The 24,058-nt window shown below is 41.4% G+C and overlaps 1 protein-coding gene and 1 long non-coding RNA gene across 15 annotated transcripts in view; one reads left to right on the top strand and one right to left on the bottom strand.

Moving 5' to 3' along the window:
* The window catches only part of SHOC1 (shortage in chiasmata 1), a 37,371-nt gene extending 30,740 nt beyond the window's left edge, over positions 1–6,631 (bottom strand). For 4 of the 13 annotated variants that reach the window (XM_083718253.1, XM_083718257.1, XM_083718249.1 and 1 more), the window contains exons 1-3: positions 4,356–4,700; positions 3,092–3,221; positions 2,405–2,492 (exon numbers count right to left, since the gene is read on the bottom strand). In XM_083718253.1, the coding sequence (XP_083574379.1) occupies positions 2,405–2,492; positions 3,092–3,221; positions 4,356–4,400 (263 nt within the window). In that variant the 5' untranslated portion in view covers positions 4,401–4,700. Of the gene's footprint in view, positions 1–2,404; positions 2,493–3,091; positions 3,222–4,355; positions 4,702–5,092; positions 5,568–6,376 lie in introns of those variants that run through there. The other 9 variants (XM_083718250.1, XM_083718251.1, XM_083718248.1 and 6 more) reach the window with 7 other exon arrangements.
* Positions 4,993–13,093, top strand: LOC310835263. 2 transcript variants are annotated; one of them, XR_014559471.1, is made up of 3 exons: positions 4,993–5,380; positions 7,258–8,757; positions 10,522–13,082. It is a non-coding gene; the product is annotated as an uncharacterized lncRNA (long non-coding RNA). The 2 variants fall into 2 exon arrangements; XR_014559470.1 differs by lacking the exon at positions 4,993–5,380 and having other exon boundaries at positions 7,956–8,080; positions 8,542–8,757; positions 10,522–13,093.
* Positions 13,094–24,058: the final 10,965 nt, after the last annotated feature.

The following is a 24,058-nucleotide window of genomic DNA, read 5'->3' as shown; positions in this document are numbered from 1 at the left end:
ACTCCAGTTTTGTTGGTTTGATCGTTTCCTTGCCGATCTGAAGGTTGAATCCCCGTGACGGGGTGAGCTCCCATTGCTCGGTCCATGCTCCTTCCAACCTAGCAGTTCGAAAGCACATCAAAGCGCAAGTAGATAAATAGGTGCTGCTCCGGCAGAAAGGTAAACGGCGTTTCCGTGCGCTGCTCTGGTTCACCAGAAGCGGCTTAGTCATGCTGGCCACATGACCCGGAAGCTGTACGCCGGCTCCCTCGGCCAATAAAGCAGGATGAGCGCCGCAACCCTAGAGTCGGCCACGACTGGACCCTAATGATCAGGGGTCCCTTTACCTTATCTTACTGTTAGGGATGTTCCCATGGCCTTAGTCCAGAGAAAGATGCAAGGGGAAAATAGTGGTTCCAGCTAGGATGTGTATTTCAGAGAAGGGTAAGATTTCCTATGTTCATGCATAGCACAGGCTTTTACTGCAACGACTGTATCATTCATTGAGGCTTGTGCTAGTAGAGGCTGCGGGTGACACACAGCAAGAAGACAGAATTAAGTCATTGTCCATAGTTATTTTAAGGACATTAGACCAATGCCAAATTGCTGAAGAGGAAAAATGTATGTGTCTCATAACCCCACAGCACAGAATGGGGCCACAGTAGTGATGTCTTAATGTGCCTTTCTGCCTCTGCGCTTTCTAAATTAAGAATCTGATCTAAAGACTACGCCTCCTCCTTTTAAAGTTGCCCTCTTTTACTGACTTTGCCTGTTTCTATCACTGTATGTCTGAAACTTAATTTACTTGGCTCTCTGAGTAAACTCTTGGCTTTGTAACAATAGTGTCAGCAGAAAGTCAATACAATCTCTAGAATTAACTAAATGCAGGAGACAAAAGGAACAAGGTCATCCTATGAAAAGCATTAACTGACTCTTATGTGAATGTTATAAAATAACATGTCTCTCATATATCAAACTAAAAGGTATCAACCTGAAGACATAAAAAGGCTTTTTCATGAATGACAAAGTTGGATAACCCCTAATGCACCTTTCTGTAATGTAATTTTAACATACTGATTAAGATTCTGTCCCCCATCTAAGAAAACTTCATTTCATTCATTAAATATATCTTCATTATATTTCATTGAGCAAAGTCAACCTGTGGAATTGTTTTAAACTGTTTTAATGTTGTAATGTGCTCTGGGACCTTAGGGTGAAGGGTGGGTAAATAATAATAATAATAATAATAATAGTCATTTATTTCTGTGGTGCCTCACTTCATTTTTTGGGCTATACTATAACATAAGAGAATGTACATTGGTTTGGGTTTGCTTTCTTTGTACAAAATTATGTGGAAAACTTATGATATAAATGGTTCTTGAGGAAAACAGTGCAAAGCAGCAAAACAGGATATAGTTCAGTCCTTATGCACATGAAGGACAGGACTGCAGGAAGACAAATGTGATGAACAAGGAGGAGAAGCTAACCTGGTTTATTACTTCCTAACACTTCCTACTTTTATCTACCTCATCCTGCCTTCTGTGTGTGTATGGAGGAGGTTGTTGTGGGGATTAAATGAGGAAGTGTAGAGTCATGTAGACCACCTTGAATTTCTTAGAGGAAAAATTGGGATATAAATGCAATAAACAAGCAAACAAACAAATTATTGCTGTCCAAGTTCCCTATATGGGATGGTATTCAACTCAGATTAGAGTCACTGAAATTAATCACAGGGACCACAAGGGTCATCTAGTCCAACCGCCTGCAATGCAGGATTTTTTTCACCCAACGTGCAGCTTGAACCCATGACCCTGAGATTAAGGTGATGGGTGGTATTCAACTAGGTTTTGCTTTGTGTCCACCCATTGAAATTACAGTAGGTCCATTAAGAATCAATTGCACTTTTGGCTCTGCTTCAGACACCAAGCTATCTTGAATTGGCCTTGGCATTTAACTTGTGAAAAAAATTGTTTGTGAAATTGATTAGCCATATGCAGAAACTCATCTAGTCTTTCACAGAATGTGATTTAGTTGAAAACTGCAGGAACAAGACTTTCACACCAGGAAATTTCAGTTGCATCGCAGTATTTTTTCATTACGCTCCTGTATATATTGTTACACTAACAACAGGGGAGCTTTCTATTTTCCAGTTATTAACAGAGCACAATTAAAGAACAAGATGGACTTCAAATTTATTTTTCCTTGAAAAGCAGATGTCATATATTATCTGCATTTTGCAGATGATACACTGCAGTCAACCTCCAGAACAGTGAACACATACTGCACAGCTCAAGGTCCACTACTTTAAAACACACAAGATAGGCAGTAATGTTGACTCTGTTTTTTAAAGCATTCCCATCTTAAACACATTTACTTGGATAGAAGCGCATCAACAACTACGTAATGATAAACGAAGAGGACTCACTCCTCCAAGAAGTCTTCTGTGCCAAGATATTTATTCCAGAGATCAAGCACAGGACGATCCATAGCAATTTGAGTGAGGTCAGGTGTAACTACAGCAAAACAAAACAAAAATAGTTAAAAAACAGTATGAAAATCATTACGAAAAATCCTTGGTTTCTTGGTTCCAGTTTCTCAGTTCATATTCTGCTCTGGCCTTTTCCTTCAGCCACCTCGTTCACTGGACTCTTTACCCAATGGAACAATTCCCAGTCTTCAGTTTGCCCACAAACCTACCCCGTCCCTAGGGCCTGTGTAAGATTTGCTTTAGGAAAAACTTGGACTTTTTCCTCCACATACAGTAATTGGACTATAAACCTTATTTGAATAATTGGATTGATTGTGAATAGCATTCTGTGCCATTCAGTCAGCTAAATCAATCAGTGTTCACTGCCACAAATACAACACAATATGGGTATGATAGCTATTATGTCTGTGGTGTGCGAACAATTATTTTGATCATCTGATTGTATTGAATTGCTGTGATCAGTCAAAAGGATGCTTACAATGGCTAATGTATTTCTAACACAAAACAGTTGTCCACATACATTTTGTAACTTTGCCAAGTTCTCATTATCCTTCTTTTTCATCTGTAGCTGATTGTATAATTTTTAAAAATTTAATTTAAATGTGAAAGCCAGATACAACATACCTTTTGCCCAGGGTCTCCTGTATGTATCATCAGCCAAGTTTCCGTTATGACAATAATTTTTATCCTCATATAAACCAGAAGGGATGTGAATTGAGAACAATTCAAAGGAAAATCTCTGTCTAGCCACTTTCTGCACAAGAGAAATGTATCAGTACTCCAGTTTTGCTCATATTAAGTAGTACATGGCTTCCCAATTGGAACTATTCAGTGGTTTTATTTGGAGTTCATTCTATTCTCCCTAGTATACAGTCTCTTTACGTGCATGCACATTTAAACTGATAAAAACCCAACGCCTACATTTTCAAATTTTACTTTCCTAAAACTCAAGCAAAGATTCACTGATTTAAATAGAAGAGACCTGAGCACATGCTAAACATTCCTACTTAATTTTATAGGGATTTCTTAACCTTAATTGGATTGTTTTGTTTATTTCAAATCTTTAAACACTTCAAAATGCCACAGTGGGGCATTGTAATAAAGCAATAGAAATGAAACAAGTTAAAACAGGTTGAAAAGTTTTCAAAAACCACATCAGATGCTGCTGGCAAATCCATTCACTTATGCCAAGGAAGTTTTTAATGATTGTTTTATTGTGTTTTTAGTAGCTCTGGCAATATGGGCAGCATATTATTATTATTATTATTACAATCAACACTACTATGTGCACATTAAAAGTCAAAGTAAGTAAATTGTAAAACATACTAAACCACAAAAATGTATTCCTTTTGCAAAAATGGATTTTATGTGCACGCAGGAATCTAGCAAAAAATTTTTAAAAATCAGTAAACTGCCTCAGACTGTTGGTTTTTTCAGATAATTGTGTTATTTTTATGCCTTGACTTAAGCGATAAAGCCACATCGTAACCACTAGCAGGTGTAACTTAGTTCTACATCTGCTGAAGCATACAGATAATATATAAATTCAATAAATAATAATAATAAGCCGTATTTCAGTTGCAAGCTGTCCTATTAATGAGTGTTCTACCCACAAGCCATTCTAAATATAAGTATTAAGCAAGTCTGCGGTTACCTAGCCGCTGCAACCTTGCGACCTTTCGAAAAAGCAACATTTTTATTCCTCACAGTATGAAATGTGAGCAGTTATTTGTTTTATTTTTTTAAACCCATGCTGTCAAAATAAAATAAAAGTAAACTGAAACAGTCCAAATACTTGCTTTCTGTGACTTAACAAGTGGTCTTTATATTTAAACGCAGCTATCACACTACCAAGAGAGCAAACAATGTCAAGCTTTAGCCATTGTACCTCATGTAAGTAGTCTATTGCATGGTACTTCAAGGCTGGAAACATGATGTTTTCTGGTCAAACGTTTGGCTGCCTGAAAGCAAAACAAAACAATTCCAAGTCTTCAGACAACTCTGCTAGTGATGTTAATTGCTTACAATAATCTTTCAGATATCGCATAAATTTATTCAGAAAGACTTGTAATGAGAAATTTCCTATCTTTCTATATTTATTTAAATTTTGAGTCATTCTGTAATGAGTGTAATTAGAATTGGAAAATGTAAAAAATGCAAAGATATAAAGGTTAATTTTGAAAGCCATGAGGCGAGAGGGAAGGAAGCTGATAGGCTCTAAGAGGGCGGTATAGTGGATAATGATGATGTGAATGTATAGTATTAAATGGAAAATAAACAACATATATATATGTATGTATGGAAAGCAAAACAATTCCTTAAAAGAACACTCAACGCTGCAATCTCCACCCCTGCGGCCTCCTTTTCTCAGAGCTGGATATGGGGCGCTGTGGGCCCACAGCGGGTGCAGAGCTGAGGGGGTGCAAAATGGAGAAGAACCACAACCCAGAAGATCCATTTTGGAGCGCCCAACGTCTGCCATATTGCAAAAGATGACCAAAGTCTCCTTTTCTCTTCTTGCACACGGGAACAAGAGCGGCGCTTCTCCCATCCCGTCCCCTGGATGGCCGAATGAAATCTCCTTGTTCCGATTCGTATTACTGAGAGAAATAGTGGAGCGTATACCTGAAAAGGGACCTTCATATCATCGCTTCACCCCTTTTCTCCTTAGCACAAATGGAGTGGGTGGGTGAATTTCCTCACAGCGAGCGAATAAAAATTAGGCCCCAGCATGCTCTATTTCTTTATTAACTAGTCAAAAAGGCCAACAGGGGGCTTTTTGAAGCCTCCCTCACACCAGGCAGGAACGTGTTGTCTTAAATTAAGTAGGATTTGGAAGCAGAAGCCATTTTGGTTTTTTTGACCATAAGCTGGGAGCTCATCCACTTATCTGTCGCACCCAAGTTCAACCAGGTAAATGTTAGAGCCTGAAGGAAATTTCCCTCAGCGGAGGGATTTTTTCTTCTTCTTCTAGAAGAGGAAGAACGATTTTGTTGTTGTTGTTGTTGTTATTAAAAGGTAAAAATTCTCAGGAAGGAACACAAGGTGGAAATGGCCTGGTCAAGACAGCTGGTCAGTACTTGCAGACAGTGCCGGATTTACATAGAAGCTAAACAAGCTATAGTCTAGGGCTCCACTCTCTTGGGGCCCCCCAAAAAAATTTAAAGGGGGGGACTGGATTTACATTTCCAAAATATGATAAAAAACAAATAAAATAAAACCTGCATACAGCAACAGTGTTTTGTGTTGTGTAGGCTTCTATGATGTAAGTAATGGGCCCCGCCTGCTTGTATTAACTGCAATTGCATTGTGCAGGTTCTAACACTTAATTTCATATTAAAAGAGCTATTTATAATTATTAGTAGTTTGCATCATATATCACCTATTATTATTTCATGTTATAGCAAGTTTCTAGAGACTAGATTATGAGTCTTTGTAAACTGTGTTTCTAAAGGAACTTTTGTTATTGCCAAATGCCAGTGTGTTTGCATTATTAAGTTTGTTATGAATAAAAAATCATTTTAAGTTAGTGCTTAATAATTATTTCACTATTAATATACTTCTTCTTAATTGTATTTCACTATTAATATACTTCTTCTTAATTGTATTTCAGTTCAACAATTACTTTTCCCACCAAGAACCATATGATCTGTTATGGTGGCAGTGTTTAGATCAGAGGTATGGTACATGAGTTGGGTGCATTGCCTTTACAGAAACCATCATGACTGCATTAAATACATGTTTGATTAATACATGCATTTGATTAAATACATGTTTAGTTATGTGCAAATGGCTCTAGATACCTATTATTAGGTCCATAAATTGCCATATAGCATATATTCAACACACAAAAACAACAACAATTTGCTGTTGACAAAGGACAGCTGGACATATAAAAGGCCCCACTACCTTCAGTAGCTTAGGGCCTCATCAAACCTAAATCCGGCCTTGCCTGCAGAGTGGCGCCAAAATGCTTTCTGAGTAAAAAAAATAAAATTATTCTGTAGTCATATAATGCCAGAGGTTTGGCTTCTCTCTGTGCTCCTCGGCCAGTGGTTGCATTTCACACCATATGGCTTCTCTTAAAGATTCCTGGGAACTAGCTGGTGAAGGACGCTGGGAATTGTAGACCCATGAGGGGTAAACTACAGTTCCAAGGCCATGATTTTGGGGGGGGGGGGGGGAATCAGAAAAGGTCAAGGAAAACCAGGCTGTTTTCACTTGATTTGGCAATGATCACTATTTAGTGTTCCACACCAACTTGAAAATAATAGAGTATATAATACCTTATTATATCCTTGTATCTCACCAGTATACTGATATTTCTGTTTTTTGAGAGTTGCATACAAATCACTAATGTTTTTGCAGAAACAGCCTCCATTAAGTGTTTGTGCTCTTTTAAAGAAAATAGCCTCACCATGAACTCTTTCTGTCTGTACACAAACACAGTTGGGAAAGGGGCTGGCTTCCACTTTAGCATCTATTGTGATTTTTAAAGTAACCCCTCCAGTTTATTGAAATCCCAAAGCTTGGATCCAACTGACTGTTATAATTGCTATAAGCTTTTCCCACCAAGAACCATATGATCTGTTATGGTGGCAGTGTTTAGAACAGAGGTACGGTACATGAGTTTGGTGCATTGCCTTTACAGAAACCATCATGACTGCAGTGGAATTAATTGCTATAACATAGGAGATGTTCTGAAACCTTGAAGTGCCTTTAAAAAAACAAAACAACTCTGGATTCCAGAAATTAAACTTTTGTGTTGTTCCCTGCCTGCCTGTTGCCAGCACACAGAGATTCTCAGCATCCTGTACAATGAATACAATAAAACAGACTGTGCAATCACTAATTAGCCATGTATCACACCAGAATAGGCAGCCTCTGAACATACCATACTTGGGAGTTCCTTGGCAAAAGAAAAGAGATAACGTCATCATGAAATTGCCTGCATGGTACAAGGGAAGGAAGCCCCTGGGCAAGATAAGTAACTGTACCTGTGATATGTGGGCGTTGAAAGGGGGAGGTAGGAAGGAAACTTAATGCACACTAGCCGCAGAGGACACTTCCTCTGTGTGTACAGATGTTGTCCGCATAGCGTGCAGGTATGAGACTTGCAAAGTGATGTCTATACAGTATTTAAAACCCCAAACCACAGCAATTTAGAGGCCTTTGCAGCCTGCGACAGGCCCTGCTCTCAGGGTTTACCGTCATTTCCCTACAACCACAATCTGCGGCCTGTACAAAGAAGTTAAGAAACGTAAATTATACACAAACTTTTTCTTTGATGAATGCTGTTCTTCTTTCCATGGAAAGAGGAAGAAAATGGGGAGAAAGCCAGCACCTAGCACTCCTAACAGTTTTTTTTTTAAATGGATTGCCTAATCTAAGTAAAAGTGTGCAGATTAGTTGCTGTTTTAGAAGTTTTCTTGACTCTTTTATACTGTATATGACTCTCCCCCCCCCCCCCCGCCGCCACTCTTTTATGTGTAGAATGGGGATTGTTGCATGGAACATCATTCTTCCAGTGTATGTTTTCTTGGAGATAAATCTATTGAGTTCAAGAGCACTTATAAATAAATGCATGTTGGTATGCAGTCTTAAGTCTTTCAGGTGATTTAATATTGATTGGATCGTATACATAATTTGTAATTTAGGACAAGTTTCTCAACAGATTTTACTGAGTGAAGATATCAGTGCAAGATCTACTTTATCCCTATAAAGACATGGTGACTGATGGGAGAGCAGGATCCTCCCTTTCCTGTGCTCCTGCCCAATTTTGCACATTATATATTATGTTTTCATGGGTGCCAGCATGTTCAGAGCCCAGCTCAGGTAGATCCATGCCACTGGTACACTTTGGTTTTTTAGATCACGTGTAACCAATGCAGGCTCGGTGGGTTGGAAGCAGATTAAATTGTTTTCACATAGGCTGTAATGCTATACTAATTTATGTGGACTGGGAGGAAGCCCCATTGCATTTAATGGGACTTATCTTCTGAGTAAACATGGTTAGGGCTGTGCTGTGAGTTCGCACCAAAACTCTTCACTCTTCACAACTGATTTCATTGCAGGCTCCAGTGCAAACATGTGATCATCAAGTGAGATCATGGGCTGATTGGGTGGACCAGTTTGATCACAGTTCTGGACCACGTGCACATTGCGAACATCTGCATAAAGCCTTCCTTAGATGTGACAGCATATAGAGGACTTACGCCTGGTTTGCTCCCTCGATTTGTATGTTGTCCTAATGCAAGTTAACCAGAACATCCACCGAAGCGTGAATATATGTAAATATTTTATGAGTAATTCATCATGTGCACAAACCAGGCTTAATACATCGAATATAAAAGCAGATTAGTCTTCTGAGGCAACTCTGCAAAAAAAGCTGACTAACCATGCAGAAAAACAAAGCAAGTAGAACAAATATGATCTCAGCAATATGCTTCACAGGTAGCATATATTCATTCCTCTCATAGGTAGTTTTTGCCTTACACTGTAATTCCTGACAATTATGACTAAACTATGCATAGCCTAATTGGTCCAAATTTGAGAGCTCTTTGAAAGAAAGAAAAAAATAGATATAAGTGTGCACTGAAAAATAATTACGGAAAATATTTTTAAAAAATATTTCCTGTTAAACTTTTTTATGTCAAATAGAGATTCTTAATTATTACAGCTCTCTTCATCTTTGTCACGTTAGTTGTCACTGTCTTCCCAATTTCCACACAATATGTCGCCTTCTATCCGCTGCAATTAAAAGGCAGCACTTTTTGAAGCCACAGATTCAGGAGATATTCTTTGCCATGCAGTTAAAATCCAGTGGCGTAGCAAATTCACCAATGGTTTTTATTTTTTATGCTCGGTGAGACAGCATTATTTCCTGACAAAAACAAATCAGAGTCCTTCCTTTGGAGAGCTTATTCACAACCGCATCAAGGGCTTGTAGCTGTGATGCCGTTCCACCTGGAACAACTACTAAATCTGATTTTGATTATCCATCTTCTTAACTTTTGGGGTAAGATGCCATCTAAATGCACCTAGCACTAGCACTGCCCCCCTTTTCTTACAGAATAGTCACTATCCACCCTCTTTTTGGGCATCCCACAACTGTTCTGGCGGGGAATGTTTCTTTTGGAAGTATTTTTCCTCTCAGTACAGTGGTACCTCGGGTTACATACGCTTCAGGTTACAGACTCCGCTAACCCAGAAATAGTTCCTCAGGTTAAGAACTTTGCTTCAGGATGAGAACAGAAATCATGCTCCGGCAGTGCAGCAGCAGCAGGAGACCCCATTAGCTAAAGTGGTGCTTCAGGTTAAGTACAGTTTCAGGTTAAGAACGGACCTCCGGAACAAATTAAGTACTTAACCTGAGGTACCACTGTATAACATACTGCGATGAGTTGGTGGGGGAGTAGGCTGCATGCCTTGGCCCTGCCTAATTCCTGGATCCAGCATGGATTCAGTTCCTGGAACAGGTAGGCTAGCTTCCTGGTGAGGTAATGTATGGGCCACTAAGGTAACAAAGGAAGTGGCTCTGCGCCAGATATCAAGTGGGTGGGCCCTCCTCTCTCAACTCACCGGTAGGTAGAAAGACAAAGGTAGAGCTGACAGTTGAGTTATGTGAACTAGAAGCTGACAGGCTGGAGGCTGGACAGCTGGGAGACAGAGCTATGCTTGATTTCTGTTGGGATTCATGGCTGTGACTATGGGGGAAGCAAGTCCCTCTTGGGGTATTTATGCTGTGAAGACACCACAGCCTCTCCTGTCCAAAGTCTCTGTCCACAGTCTCTCTCATTCCAAAGGAAACACAAACCCTGCGTAACCCCTGGAATATCACACCGCTCTGAGATTCGGGTGGCATGCAACTATTACAGCTACCACTGCTGTAAGGTGCATTCCCCCCCCCCTCCCCGCCCATTCTTCATGGTCTTCACAAAGACAGATTTCACTCCTTTCTTTTTCATGATCATGCTGCTTGGCATATCAGAGAACATGGGCGTTTTGTCAGCATTTCCAATTTGGCTAAGATAATGGTTGTGTTTTCTCCTCAGGCCAAGGACATGCCGTTGGTATTGGACGAACTTCTCACTGAAACTGGAAGACAACCACTGAGCAAATGATGTCCCACATTTAAGTAAGAAGCCAGTTCTTTGCACAAATATCCCGGCACCAATTCAAATGCTTTGCAGCTGATTGGCATTCCATTTTCTCTTTGTTGTTTTACAATGGAAAGTACACACTCATCAACCTCATAACGTCGACCACATTTAAGCCCTCGAAATGTTTTTTGCATGGAGATGGGATTCTGAATTTTTTCTTCTTTGATCTCCAATGACGCACATTCTTTTCATGAGCACCATATTTCCTTCCTGTTTCTCTATTGTTTGTCACTTCAGCATAGTTAATAACTGCCATTTTGAAATTTGTCACGTCTCAGCCCCCAACTGATAGATGTTTTCCCCTGACATGGACACCCATATTTTTACTATCTAAAAACACGTGCTACCTCACACGATGAATAACTCACCAGGCAACTAGTGCCACCTGTCAAGAATGATGGGTGATACTTTTACAAAAACAACCGAAGTATATCAAAGTTCTGCATGGTTCCTGAGTCCTCATCTTACATTATAGTTTCTCTACCTTTACTTTAGGCCACACTTAGGCTTATACAAGCCAGACGTTGAGGGGGAATGCAGCCTGTATTTGGACTAATACAACAACTTCGGGAGAATAATTTAGAGTATTAAATATATTTTCTTAAGTACATTTCAGCTATAGATTCACATGTATGCTTGTGTTTGTGTGTACTGTATGTATATTGCTCTGTTTTACTTTTGCACTGGCTTTATTAGTTCCATTTTTAAAATGGACTTTTAAAATGGCATTTTGAGTCACCTTGAGACACGCTATAGCTGTAATGATTACTGTTAAAGTATGGCTTGGTTGTGCCAGGTTCAAATCCCCACTCAGCCATGAATTCACTAAGTGACTTTGGGCCAGTTGCCATCTCTTAGCCTATCTCCCCTCACAGGGTTGTTGTGGCCTGTTTCCCATGAAGGTTGTGAAGGAGAACAATGTACACTGCCCTGAGCTCCTTGGAGAAGGGCAGGATAAAAACATACAGTAATTAAATGCATGCACAAGATGAACAACAGTGGACAACATACCATAGGTTTTATGAGTTCGAAATGAAGGGCTTGCATTTTTTTTCTCCTCTCATAATAAGGTTACCAGATTTTTTTTCAGTGAATCCAGGGACACTTTTCAACTTCCTGCTAAATAGATGGATTTTGTCAGGGAACTGATTTGTAAACCTGGGGACTGTCCCTGAGAAACAGGGACATCTGGTAACCTTATCTCATAAACCAACTGAAACAAACATACAAGTCACTGCTCATACAGTCAAGAATCGTCACTTGTAGTGTGGAAGCTTTCAGAACCTCAGGTATTAAATTATTATACTATCATGAAGCTTTCCCTAGTAAAATGCTTTGAGGGTTAAGTGCATTTCTGGGGAGGCTTCAATCTTGTAGATGCAGTATGCCTTATTCCTTGAAACATAACAGCTTTGATTACTTCCAGAAAGCTGCAGTTACCTGTAATTTGAAGAGGGAAAAGAGTTTACTATGGATAACTACTATAGCTTTTCTGTTTCCGATAGCATTGACCTAGTAGGGGACAGATAACAGCTGTCTTGGGGTAGAACTAATATATTCTGGGATAAAAGCTGGAAAAAAAACATACTGTGTTCATAGTCTTTTCTAAAATGGAGCAGATTAGACTATTCACAAATCAGCAACTCTGGGTTAGTCTCTTGAATTGTTAAAAAACAACAACACAGCAGCACAACTTTGGGTGCAATTTTCATGATTGCATGTGCCAAATTTCTGTGGATTTTATCTCCTCTGCAGTTCTGTTAGCTGAACTGTCAAGTTTACTTTTTATGCTCAGGAGATTAAAAGTAGTTTGAAGTTCAGTGCTGAAGGTTGCAATCATGAAAATGGACGTTCAAATGCACATTGTACATTATTGCCTCTTGTAGGGTTGCACCCCTTTAAGTCCAGAATGTTTCTTTTTCACAAACTCAAATGCCCGGTGTCTAGATATGTGGTGTCATCTTAGTTGTGTTTTGTCCTGTGGAATTTTAAAAGTCTAAGCAGCCTTCCCCCCTCCCCACTCACAACACTGCCCCCCCCACCATAACATTTGCTTGACTGTAATTGAATTTAATTAGTATAGTCCACTTTTAATTTCTTTACAGTGAAGCCTGCTGGCTCACTCTAAATACGGTGGGTGTGGGGTGAAATGAGAAACACAAGACTCACAGCTGTTTTTGTCAGAATTATTTAATGTCAATGAAATGGTTTAGAATAGAAGATACCTTGTTTTGTGACAAAATAGAACTTGGTGCATAACTATCCTGACCTTTGCCTCATTTATTTGCGGAGAAATAGTGCCAACCATTCTCTTTTCCACAATGATAGCAAATCATTCCCAGTTAACAGTGTGAAGGACTAGCAAAGTCCGGTGGATTCCAAAATGGCTTCCTACGCCAAACCCATTGGCTGCTTTTCAGTACTACCTTGCTTTGTAGCAGAAATCACAATTCCAGATTTCTATTTATAGGTTTTTCTGTGTAATAAACAAAGGGCTGAAACTGCCGAAACTACCTGAAATGTCGGACATCTGTGATTTGATCTTTTTGTCTCTTTAAACCTGCATAAAAAGCAGTCAGTGGGAACTCTGATATAGATTGGGGCTACTGTTTGGGGGAGGAGAGTTAATTCTCTCCTCAGCTGCTGTTTGTCCTGTTAAAGCAAAGTTCTGTTCAGACACCAGGGAAGTAGTGCAGATGCCGAAACACAGGTGTAAAGTATTCCTAGCAAACTACCTTCTCAAAATGTCTCCTAATACTGTAGTGTTTAAGGGCAGTTCTACACTAAGAATTCTATGTTAAGTTTTAGACAGATCTAGGTTAAGTTTTTGTGATAACTAGGTTTCAGTGTAGTGTGCATCAAATATGACCTACACATATAACTTGTATTATCACCACTATACACTATAAGCAAACTTTTTTTTATCTCTAGTGCTTACAGTGATAAGTAAACATGCAGATGTCAATAGCGTTTCAGGGTTAGAATGCTTTTTGCTTTGTTCATATCAATTGCTGTATAATACTAATTTTCTAGAATGCTGCCCAGGCTTCAGTCAGCTTGCTAATCCCTCTTTTTCATTAAATCAGTATTAGCAGAGACAATAGCGTGTCCTATCGTCTTCCCTTTTCCACATTGCAGTAAGATATCTTATGTAGATACATGAATTCCAATGAGATTTGTCCTCTTTGTATTAATAAAAAAGACCTACTGCTCTGACACGTTCTTTGGTCTGGCTGATTTCATCTTAAGCTGAAGTCTCCTGATATCACTTGCGCAGCATCTTGATGTCTGGAAATTGATTTTCCATATTATTTGTCATCCATATCTGCATAAGCTTTTACTGCTGTTTCCTCGTTGCCGCTGTTAGTGAAGTGGTAGTCATACCTATGGAAGTGTAGGGCAGGGGTCGGCAAGGTTTACCTCACATGAGCCGGTTCACTCCAGCGGAGATCCCTCTGTGGGTCGGATCTCGTGCGTCTGCGCAGATGCGATTTCCGGCGCCGCAGAAGCAAGTCCCCGCACTGCTCTGTGCCGGTTTAGCACAGCGCACGGGGACTCGGTGAGTGGGTAGCTCGGTTTGGGGGCCGGTTAAATGACCCCCGTGGGCCGCTTGTGGCTCGTGGACCTTAGGTTGCCGACTCCTGGTGTAGGGCAGCAAACTGGGCAAAAGACAGAGCAGGAGGGAATCCCTACAGACATGGGCGATCTCAAGCATGCTGGAAAATTCTGGGTTGTTTTTTTTTAAGCTGTGCTCCCCTAAACCAGCAGGACACACAGGCAACTAATGTCTACTGCTCTCATGGTATCTACAGATGCTGGCAGGGGAAGCAAACAGCTTGTGGCAATTAAGATGGTTGCTATTTTCAGGTGGGATTCAGTCACATGCTGGCAAATTCAGGTTGCGCAATTAAGGTTGGCTTGGCCCTCTTGTGCCACAAAACTTCCCCTTCCTCCCCAAAACATACCCACACACATTTTGTGTAAGGAAAGTGACAGGGAAATGCACTGGCAAGTGTGGGGGTAATAATTATTGTGACACAATGCCATCTCACCTCCCTAACAACAAATGAGAATGAATGCTCCTTCAGTGACAAATAATCTTTCTACCATCCTGTCAGGATGTCTGGTTCCCTAAAGGTTGTCTGGTTCCCTAAAACAAAATCCAGGAATCGAGAATTGAGTATCGCCTCCAACAGAAGAGTTCTTACATTCAGAATGCCTTAGGCGTAATAATAGAAAACTGGAGTGCTTTTGCAAATAATTTGTTTTGAGGCCTCCCTTTTTTCTGCATTGCTTTGTTGTTGTTGTTGTTGTTGTTTAAAAAAACCAAGCAAAAAAAAAAAGTCCCTCTCTATTTTAAATTGACCCCTGAAGCTGTTATTTACTTTGTGGGATGGTGGTGGTGGGGCAGACGGTATCTGGGCGATAGCTATTGCTTGTAGTATTTATTCCCCACCTTTCAATTTAATAATTCAGCTATGCAGCTTGTAAAAGGCTGTGAGATGGTTTGCAGATAACACTAAGTCAAATTATGGTTCAGAGTGAACATGCAGGTCCCCAAAGAAAACATTGTCACCACTGAGTTCCTCCCTCCAGTCCTGCTGCTTTTGCTGCAGTGAGCTAAGCCATGGTTTGACTCAGGGACTTGTGGCTTGTGCAGCTCTGGACAAAGCAAAGTTAGTTCTTGGGTTTATAGATCATGGTTTGTCTGGAGGAAACAAAGCATGAACCTGGGTTTGGGAGTGGCTCTCCTGGTCAGTCAGAGCCACAGTGAGAGCTTCCCAGCAGCAGCAGCGGCAGCAGCAGCATCACTACCACCTCCTGGGAGAAGCAAGGTAACAGCAGTGAGGTTGAGGCTGTGCAAATGCACAGTTGGGCTGCCAACAGGGTACTGCTGTGGCTCCGCCCCACTAGGTGAGTTGCTCCTGGATAGAAATATAATGAATGAATAAATGCCATTTCTGGAGTCAAAGCAGTTGACAGAGGAGAAGAAATGCAAAGAAAAACATACACTAGAATAGAATGGATGAGTGTAGATATGTTCAAAGTTATTTAGTTTGGTAGTTGGCTATTATTATTATTATTATTATTATTATTATTATTATTATTATTATATTGGATTTGCTACCCATCCTTCAGCAGCAGATTCCAGGGCTGGTTACATTTAAAACAACAAGCCTATCTGTTCTCATATTCTCTTCTCTTCCCCCCCTCCACATTTATCTTCTGAATCAAGTTATTACTCCAGTTAACTATGTCAATTTATGTTTATTTAATAATGCATAATGCACTTGTTAAAGTAATTCATATAGCCCGGAGCACTGTTTCTGCTCTGTGTCTCAAATGCCATCTCAGAGCCTTGAGGTACCTGTTCTACTTCTGCAGTCAGTTATGAAAGCCTTTTTTGCATTGTCATCTTGCCAACACCAAAAGTCTTCCTAATCAGTCATCTTCTGAAAACAAAAGAACGCTGGTTTACGTGGCAACAAAACTGTATTTGGAACGGAAACCTCACGCTCAGTTTTGATGCTGCACAAACCAAAGTGTGTCCTTTTGGTTTTTTTAGCTGATGCCTGCAGAAGCATGTCTGGTTTGTATCTTTGTATGCATGTATGTTGACATGTGTTGCGTCGAAAGTTCTGGCCACAGAGTAATATTAACTGTGGTAGCCCGATGTCCTCTCTACCATGTGCAACAACCATTTATGTATCCAGCTGAATAGACAGCAGTAGCCATAGAAGTTGGGACTGTGGGACTGTTTCTTCATCAACACTTCTTAGCACCTGAGGAAAACTGGAAAGGCAATGTATGTCTCATGGAATAACAAATAGAAGTCCATGCTAAATGCAAACCTCAGAAGAGGTGATTTTCTTGAAAATGATTTATTTAGTGTACTAAGAGAAGGGGCATAGTGGGGGAGTGTCAGAGGGGGCCCTGGCCCTGGACTTTTGAGGGGGCACAAAGCTGGCACCCCCCGGCAGGTGTAATGGGGAACCAAAGCTTACAGAGAGGAGCATCTGGCTAGGCCTCACTGGAGGTGCTGTTGTGGGAGCACCTGGTTCACACCTGCTAAGTGCCATGTCAGCTGGCCGGGTTCCCCCTGTATGGGCAGGCAGGAGGTGCAGCAGAGCCCTGCTTTGCTCCGGTGCGGGACAGTGTCACTCCAGCGATGTCAGTGGCAGGAGCTGAGGTGCTGCAATGGGCTCCTTCACCCTGTGCACACACCCCCTTGTATGTGCCTCCCCTCCCCCCCAGTGCCCCGGGCACCATGAGCTTACTCAATGTTGCTGACCAAGAGGACCTTTAAAGAAAATAAATATTTGGGATAAATAGTATTTCTAATAGGTATAAATAATATTTCTAAAGTGCAGTAGAATAATGGGAAGAAGAAGAATGGAAGCCCATAAACACTATCATGTCAGTTTAACAGCTTGGAAACCTTTATAGGTAGATATAGCATCTGCTTTATACAGTTTGTAGGAACAAGCTTTAGCTTGTTTTCAGAAGTGATGCAGAAATAGATCGTTTTATTCATGTTTGTTTGTTTTAAACAAATCCTTCTTATCATTTATCATGAAGAAAACTAGCCAATGTTAGCCTTGGCTCACACAGCAGTGCAGTTGAGAGGAGCAGTTTGGAAGCTTTCACTTTCATTTTCAGTTCGCTGCAGCTTGCATTTCATCTCAACCTGACAAATTGTGGTTAAGCTTAACCATGCATTGTTTGAAATAATATGCTTTCAGCTGGAGGACTATGAACTAAACACTCACCACTTCCCCGGTGGGCACCGGCTGCAGACCCTCGCTCTCAGCCTCCTTCCCGGTCAGCCAGACCCATGTGGTTGGCGGCCAATGAGGAATTCCACTCAACCATCGCAACCATAGGGGCATTACCTCCTGGCCCATAAGCTGGGTTCAAATGGGTCAATTAGGGCCCAAGTCTTGGGAAATTACCTTGCTTTCCGGCTGGGTGTTGGCCACAGCAGTGACATTCCTTGCTGGCTAAAGCCGGGCAGGGCAGAGGAACCCCTCCAGACCCCATCCAAATTGCCCTTCACAGTGGATCAGGCATTTGGCTTGCTCTGTAAAATAATAAAAGGGAGCAAACATATCCCAACCTCCATAAAAGCAGAGACCAAAATATTAAGCTAAATATTTAAAAGATATTAAAGATGTCAAAAATATTAAAGTGATGTTAAAGGCCTGGAAGAACAAAACAGTCTTCCCAGCGCTGAAAAGCCATCAGTGCTCTTTTGCCTGTCTACATGTCCTCCACTCGAGGCTCAAAAGTGCTCCGTATCAGCTCAAACAGATTTAGAAATAATTACAATAAGACTTGATCAAATTGCAGTAACATAGGGAAGTGGTGGTGGTGGTTGTTTTTACCATTCACAGGTTCACTGTGCAAGGACAAAACCTAGTATTTAACAGCACTTGATACCTTATGAAACATTTTAAGGGTCGACACTTTTCAGGCCCTTTTAAGATAGTATGGGCAATGCCTGGTGAAATCTTGAAACGCAGAATTCACTGAGCAGTTTCCAGTAGATGTTTGATTGCAGAACTTCAGTGGCCTGCAGAGGGCAGAGCCTCAGTGCACAATGAATTGCTGCTGCAGTACATCATGACTAGTAGTCATTAGTATCCTCGATGAATTTGTCTAATCCTTTTAAATCCACCCAAGTTGCTGCATTGTGGTGGTGAATTTCAGCCGTACCTCACAGATTTCTGCTTCTTGGCACCAGCATTTGATATTACTTTGTGATTTATATATTTTTAGAGCAATACACGCAGCCTCCGGAACTTTTCTCGTCATCTGTATTACATTTGTTCGACTGAGGTGCCTAATCCATGTACCTGCTTTGCTGTGAAGTGGGTTTGGCTGAGAGAGAGTTCTCACTTGAGGCAAACAAAGTAAATTTCATGGCTGCACAAGAAATCTGAATCCAGGTATAGGCGGCTTCTCTTGCAGTTTGGAAGCAAAAATGCTCAAGCACCATGCATTCCAATGCCAGACATCCCTGACTCTTATGCATTCTTCCAGCATGAGTCATCCCTCAGTCTTAGGCATTTCTTCTTTAAGTATTCTGTTGCTTCATGTACCTTCAGAAAAAAACATACATCCTCTGCCAAAAAATCCTAGGTATGCTATGATCTACCAACGTGTTTAGATTTACAAATCAAGACTACACACTTGGGATTTCATAATAGGCAAGGCATCATGAATATGAGCTGAAGGATTCTGCAAAGGCACCCTTGCATAAAAAGAGAAGTAGTATGTTGTTGGATCAGAGCAAGGTAGACCACAGCTGGACCAGCTGATCTGACATAGATTGTCCATTTGTCCATCACAGTCCACTTCTTTTCTGTTCTACTGAGGTGAAAAATAGCGACAGTTGCTGCACTGCAGTGGTATCTGAAGCTCAATTTCAGGTGGCTGTATGAGAGAACAGCTCACCATAGCTTCTTAGAAATCTCATGATTTTCACTGTCAGGTGGAAGAGGGACCAACCCCCACAACAGGTTGCCAAGGACAGATAAGACAAGGAAAAGTCCTTGCCATCTGCTTTTTATTCAATATTCACAAAGAGAGGCTTGGGAATGCAGCCTCTTGAAATAATGGTGTTGTCCTGAGTGACTTTCCACCCCCTTCTCTCCCACTTGCTTCTCCCCAACAGATGGCACTGGGGGCCCTTTGCTTCTGAACTCTTTGCTCTACTACTTTCAAGGCTCGCCGTGTTCTGGGAGAGGGGAGGGTCTGGAATGCTTTCTAAAGACACTGTGTCCACCAGCTGTTGCCCTCCCGGTTTTTCCTCTTCCTCCTCTCCTATTATTTCCCAGATTTCCCCCTCATCTGCCTCTGAGCTGTGACCTCTCTCAAACCCCTGTTGTAATTCTGAACTGTCGTCTTCTTCTCCTCTGGAAAGGTCAGGCTGGGGGGGCGGTCTCCACCATTCCTCTTCTGCCCAGGCCCTGACAGCCATCCTGGATGCCTATCATTTCTGTTCTGTTCTTTTAGATACATTTTTGAAGGTGTACAGAGGCACCCATGGCTGGTCCTAAAGGAATGATACCCTTGGAATGATACCCAAGGCATGGAGCAGCCTTAGAACTATGCAAGAGGACTTCACAGTCCATTCTTGTTCAACAACCGATTCCGGCTCTAGCAAGAATTGGGCAGAAGGGGGAGAAAACAGTAAATAATAGGGTGGAAACCATGCAACTTTCCCCTCTTGAAGAAAAGGCAATAGAAAAGGATAGATAGCTGCTTTATGATATTTCTACGTATTTAAAACAATGTTTTGAAGCCAAAACTGGGGAAAGGTGTCCTTTTCCCATCAGGCTTAGGTGATAACACAAACATATTCCAACAACACTGATTAAGTATAAAAATGGGAACACGTGTCTTGCGTTCTGAGAGACTGAATGTGTGTCATAGTTACTGCATCAAGTTAGTACTAATATGTGGTATACACATAATGGAGAGAAAATGCCAATACATTCCATCTGGCAGACTAGCAAGGTGGAGATAGTCTTTAATTAAATGACTATCTGAATTACTAATCCCATTGATTAGTGTGTCATGGCCTGAGTAGTTAGAAATAATGAGGGTGTATTTCTCTGTGTTAGTGTTAATGTGTTAAAGTTCACACAATATTAACGGTGGTTCCAGATTGACTGTCACTTGGCCATTTGACTGGCTGACATGCATGCCACTTTGGAAGCCATGTTTCTGTTGTAGATTGTATCTTTATCTTGTTTATTGATTGATTGGTTTATTACGGCCATTGGCCCATATCTAAAAACAATACATCAAAATTTATCCATAAACAATACAATTTAAACAGTTCCAAGTTAAAACACCCCTATAAAACCAATTTTACTTCAATTTAGTAAACTATACACAATAAGCTCCCTCTATGTCAACCGCAATTCAAATCCCTCAGATTTTGGGGGGTATGCGTCTTAGTTCTGGCACTTATTGATGGTTCTTAAGTTTGGCTAAGCTGTCAGAGTCATACAGTGATCCATTTCTCCTCTTATGAAATAAGACATTTATCAGGTATCTAGCGACTGCAAGGGATCTACTTGAGTCTTCGTCGTTTAATAAGTATATTATTTGGGCTTCCTGAGGTCTGTCAGCTATTCTCGATAAATATGGGTCCAGAAACTTGGACCGTGAAGCCGAATGTATAGGACAACAGAAGATTATATGATATAACGATTCTGTAGATCCACTTTTACAGTCACAGAGGAGTGAGATCTGTCCATTGGAGAGTCTGTTACCCAACACATTTGATGGGAAAACGTTGAATCTAGCCTTTATAAAGGCGTACCTGTGCATCACCACAGATAAGGTAGTTAAATAAGATGGAAGCTTCGTTGGTGGTGTTAAGCCAAGGTTTATCGGCGAACAGGTGCCACCACCTGTCGCAATATTAAATTGTAAATCCATCTCCTCTAATTTGTGAGTTATAATTCTCTTGGCAGAAATTAAGTCCAATTTTAGTAGTTCAGATGGAGATAGTCCTAAGGACACAAGTTTCCCATGTATTATTTTTGCCCAAGGGCTAGGGAAGTCGTCTCTCCAGAGACACTGTATCAAGTGGAGATTTGGAAGTTTATGCCATAATGCCAACCAGTAACAGAGGATGCATTTCCATAATGTGGTTTCTAGAGATGTAACATTTAGTTCGAGACGTATAGCAGTATTGCCTACACACCTGGGTAATTTTAGCAACCTTCTTAGCAGCTGGTTTTGGATTACCTCCAATTGGGTTAGATTAACAAAGGACCCCCATATTGGAATTGCATATGCTATTGTTGCAATCACCTTTGCCCTGAAAACTTTTAACACTGATGGAATATGGAAAGCCCCATCTGAAAAGAAAAAACGCAGTAGCGCAAAGGAAAGGGCTTTAGCTCTATTTAATACATATGCCAGATGGACCTTCCAGCCCATGTTGTGTTGGAGAAGGACTCCCAAGTATTGAAATTTAAAGACTTGGTCAATGGCTTTTCCGTCTATTCTCCAATTATAAGTTTTTCGACTCTTGGTGAAAATTAGAACTTTGGACTTGGCATGATTAATTGTAAGAAAATTTGATTTGCAGTAAGCATCAAAAATTTTCAGTGCCCTCCTAAGGCCTACTCTTGAGAAAGATAGGATCACTGCGTCGTCTGCGTAGAGTAGAAGGGGGCAACGATATTGGGCAAGGCGGGGGGCATGGATTGTTTCTTGAGAATCTATCAGAGGCGCCCTCATATCACTTATAAATAGATTAAAAAGGGTCGGAGCAAGGATACATCCTTGACGGACACCTCTATTGATGGTTACTGAATTTGAGAGGTCGCCGGCCGGAGTGATTCTCACCCTTGCGGCTGATCCATCATGCAATTTAGTTATTAGCCACAAAAGTCTTTTGTCTATTCCCCATCGTGCTAATTTTCCCCAAAGTAATCCCCTGGGGACGCTGTCAAAAGCGGCCTTTAAATCAATAAAGGCTGCACAAAGTTGGCCTCTATTTGGGGCGGAATATTTCCGGGCAAGGTGGTATAAAACTAAGACATGATCAACCGCAGACTGATTCGGTCTAAAACCAGCCTGTTCAGGCCCAATCAAGTTGTTCTCAGTAGTGCTGCCCACAAAGATAACTAAAGCACAGACCAAGAAACTGGATAGATTGGGTGCTGCACCAGCCAGGCAGCAACTGAGGGTTGCTGTATTAAGCCTTGCAGCCATACCCTTTCTAATAAATTATTAGAGGCTCTGATCCCAGAGGTACATAAATCAGGTCTCATCCTTGGGATCAAAGGTAGTGAAATGTGTCATACAAACACTGTACATTATATGGTGGCTTCTATCCAAGTGTTTCATCATATTTGTTCTTGGGATCCAGAAGATGATAACTGGTGGTGGTGGGGTGTCCTGGTGCACAGAGGAAGCCTAGTGTGCTGGTCCCGGGGGGGAAGGTACTGTTACCGTAGTCAAAGTTCAGTCCTGAGTCACTAGCCTGGTAGAAGTTCACAAGATGTGAGGTGAGGTCCGAAACAGGGAGCTGGGCGGGGACAGGAACACTCGAAGATCAGGTCTAGGTCCGGGTAAGAGCAGGTACTCAACAATGACGTTGCTCCCGCAACCTGGGACCGGGCTGACTGACCTTTATCTTCTCTAAGGCCAGGGGCGGTCCCGGCCCCCTGGAGCCCCGCCTCCTCTGGCCTTAAGGCGAGCACTCCTCCTGGGAGAAACCAGTTCCCTTCGCCTCTCTGCCCTAAGCCTCTGCAGTTCAGGAGAGGCTGAAGGGTTACTGGGCCCCGGGGGAGACTCACCTGTAGACACTGAGTCCTCAAGCACCTCTGGGGCCAGAATGGATTCACCTGGTGCCTGCTCCTGAGGATCTGGCACAGGTGCAGGCTCCTCAGAATCTAGGCCCTGCCCCAGTTCAGCCGGCCCTGGAGGCGGGGACTCCTGTGCTGGCTGGGATTCCTCCGGTTCACTCTCAGAATAGGAATCCCCGGCCATCACACCTAGACCTGTGGCAAGATATATATCATGGAGGTCCAGTGGTTGAGTGTCCTAAGTAGCAGCTGCCTTGAATAGAGGCAACTCCTTCCAGTTCCCTTACCTCTTCCAAGAAAGTCCCATATCTCAGGCTTTGGAAGCTGGCAGGTGCTGGGTCATAAGCTCCCATGGACACATTATTTTGGTTAGGATATGGACTGTATGTGTATGAACCCATACATATCCAGGGTAGTATGATCACAGGTTCTGTGCAAATGGCTCACTGAAAGTGTAAAGGTCAGGGGGACAGTCTGTAAGCACAATCCCAATTCCTGCCTTTGTTTGTTAATTTTGAATGTCAGAAAATCACAGAGTTTTAGGAAAAAATGTTGATGCTTTTTTGTACACAACTAAATTCTACTCAGAGCGCAACCAGTTTGAAGTGGTTTACAAAACATAAAAACTGATTGTACAACCCTGTTAAAATACAAAATAATTAAAAAATACCCCACAGCGAAAATACACAATAAAACAATCACATTAAAGCTTTAGCACATAAATGACTATGTTTAAAATAGGCAATAAAACAATCCCATTAAAACAACACAGCAATTAAAACAGCAGTTAAATGGACCTAAGTCAGACGTGTTGATTTTTAATGCATCTGCTTTGAGCAGGACTGACACTAGGTACAGCCTCTGTCTGGATCTCATATACAGTTATTAGACTTGTCTATCCATTCTTTTGCATATCCAAACTGACACTCAGGGGTTCTTAGTGCATGTATATGCAGGAAAACAGATGTCTGTGTGCTTGCTGTCCTTGAGTATATTTACACAGGTGTCCAGAAAGTGCACATGGGACACCCGAGACAGCTTCTTTTGAACCAGACGGAGCCCCCTACACACACACTTTTGCCAGATGTATC

This window comes from Podarcis gaigeae (assembly GCF_964106915.1).
Source record: "Podarcis gaigeae genome assembly, chromosome: 17".
NCBI lineage: Eukaryota > Metazoa > Chordata > Lepidosauria > Squamata > Lacertidae > Podarcis > Podarcis gaigeae.
Note: the sequence above shows the minus strand (reverse complement) of the source record. Positions and strands in the feature narration are given on the sequence as shown.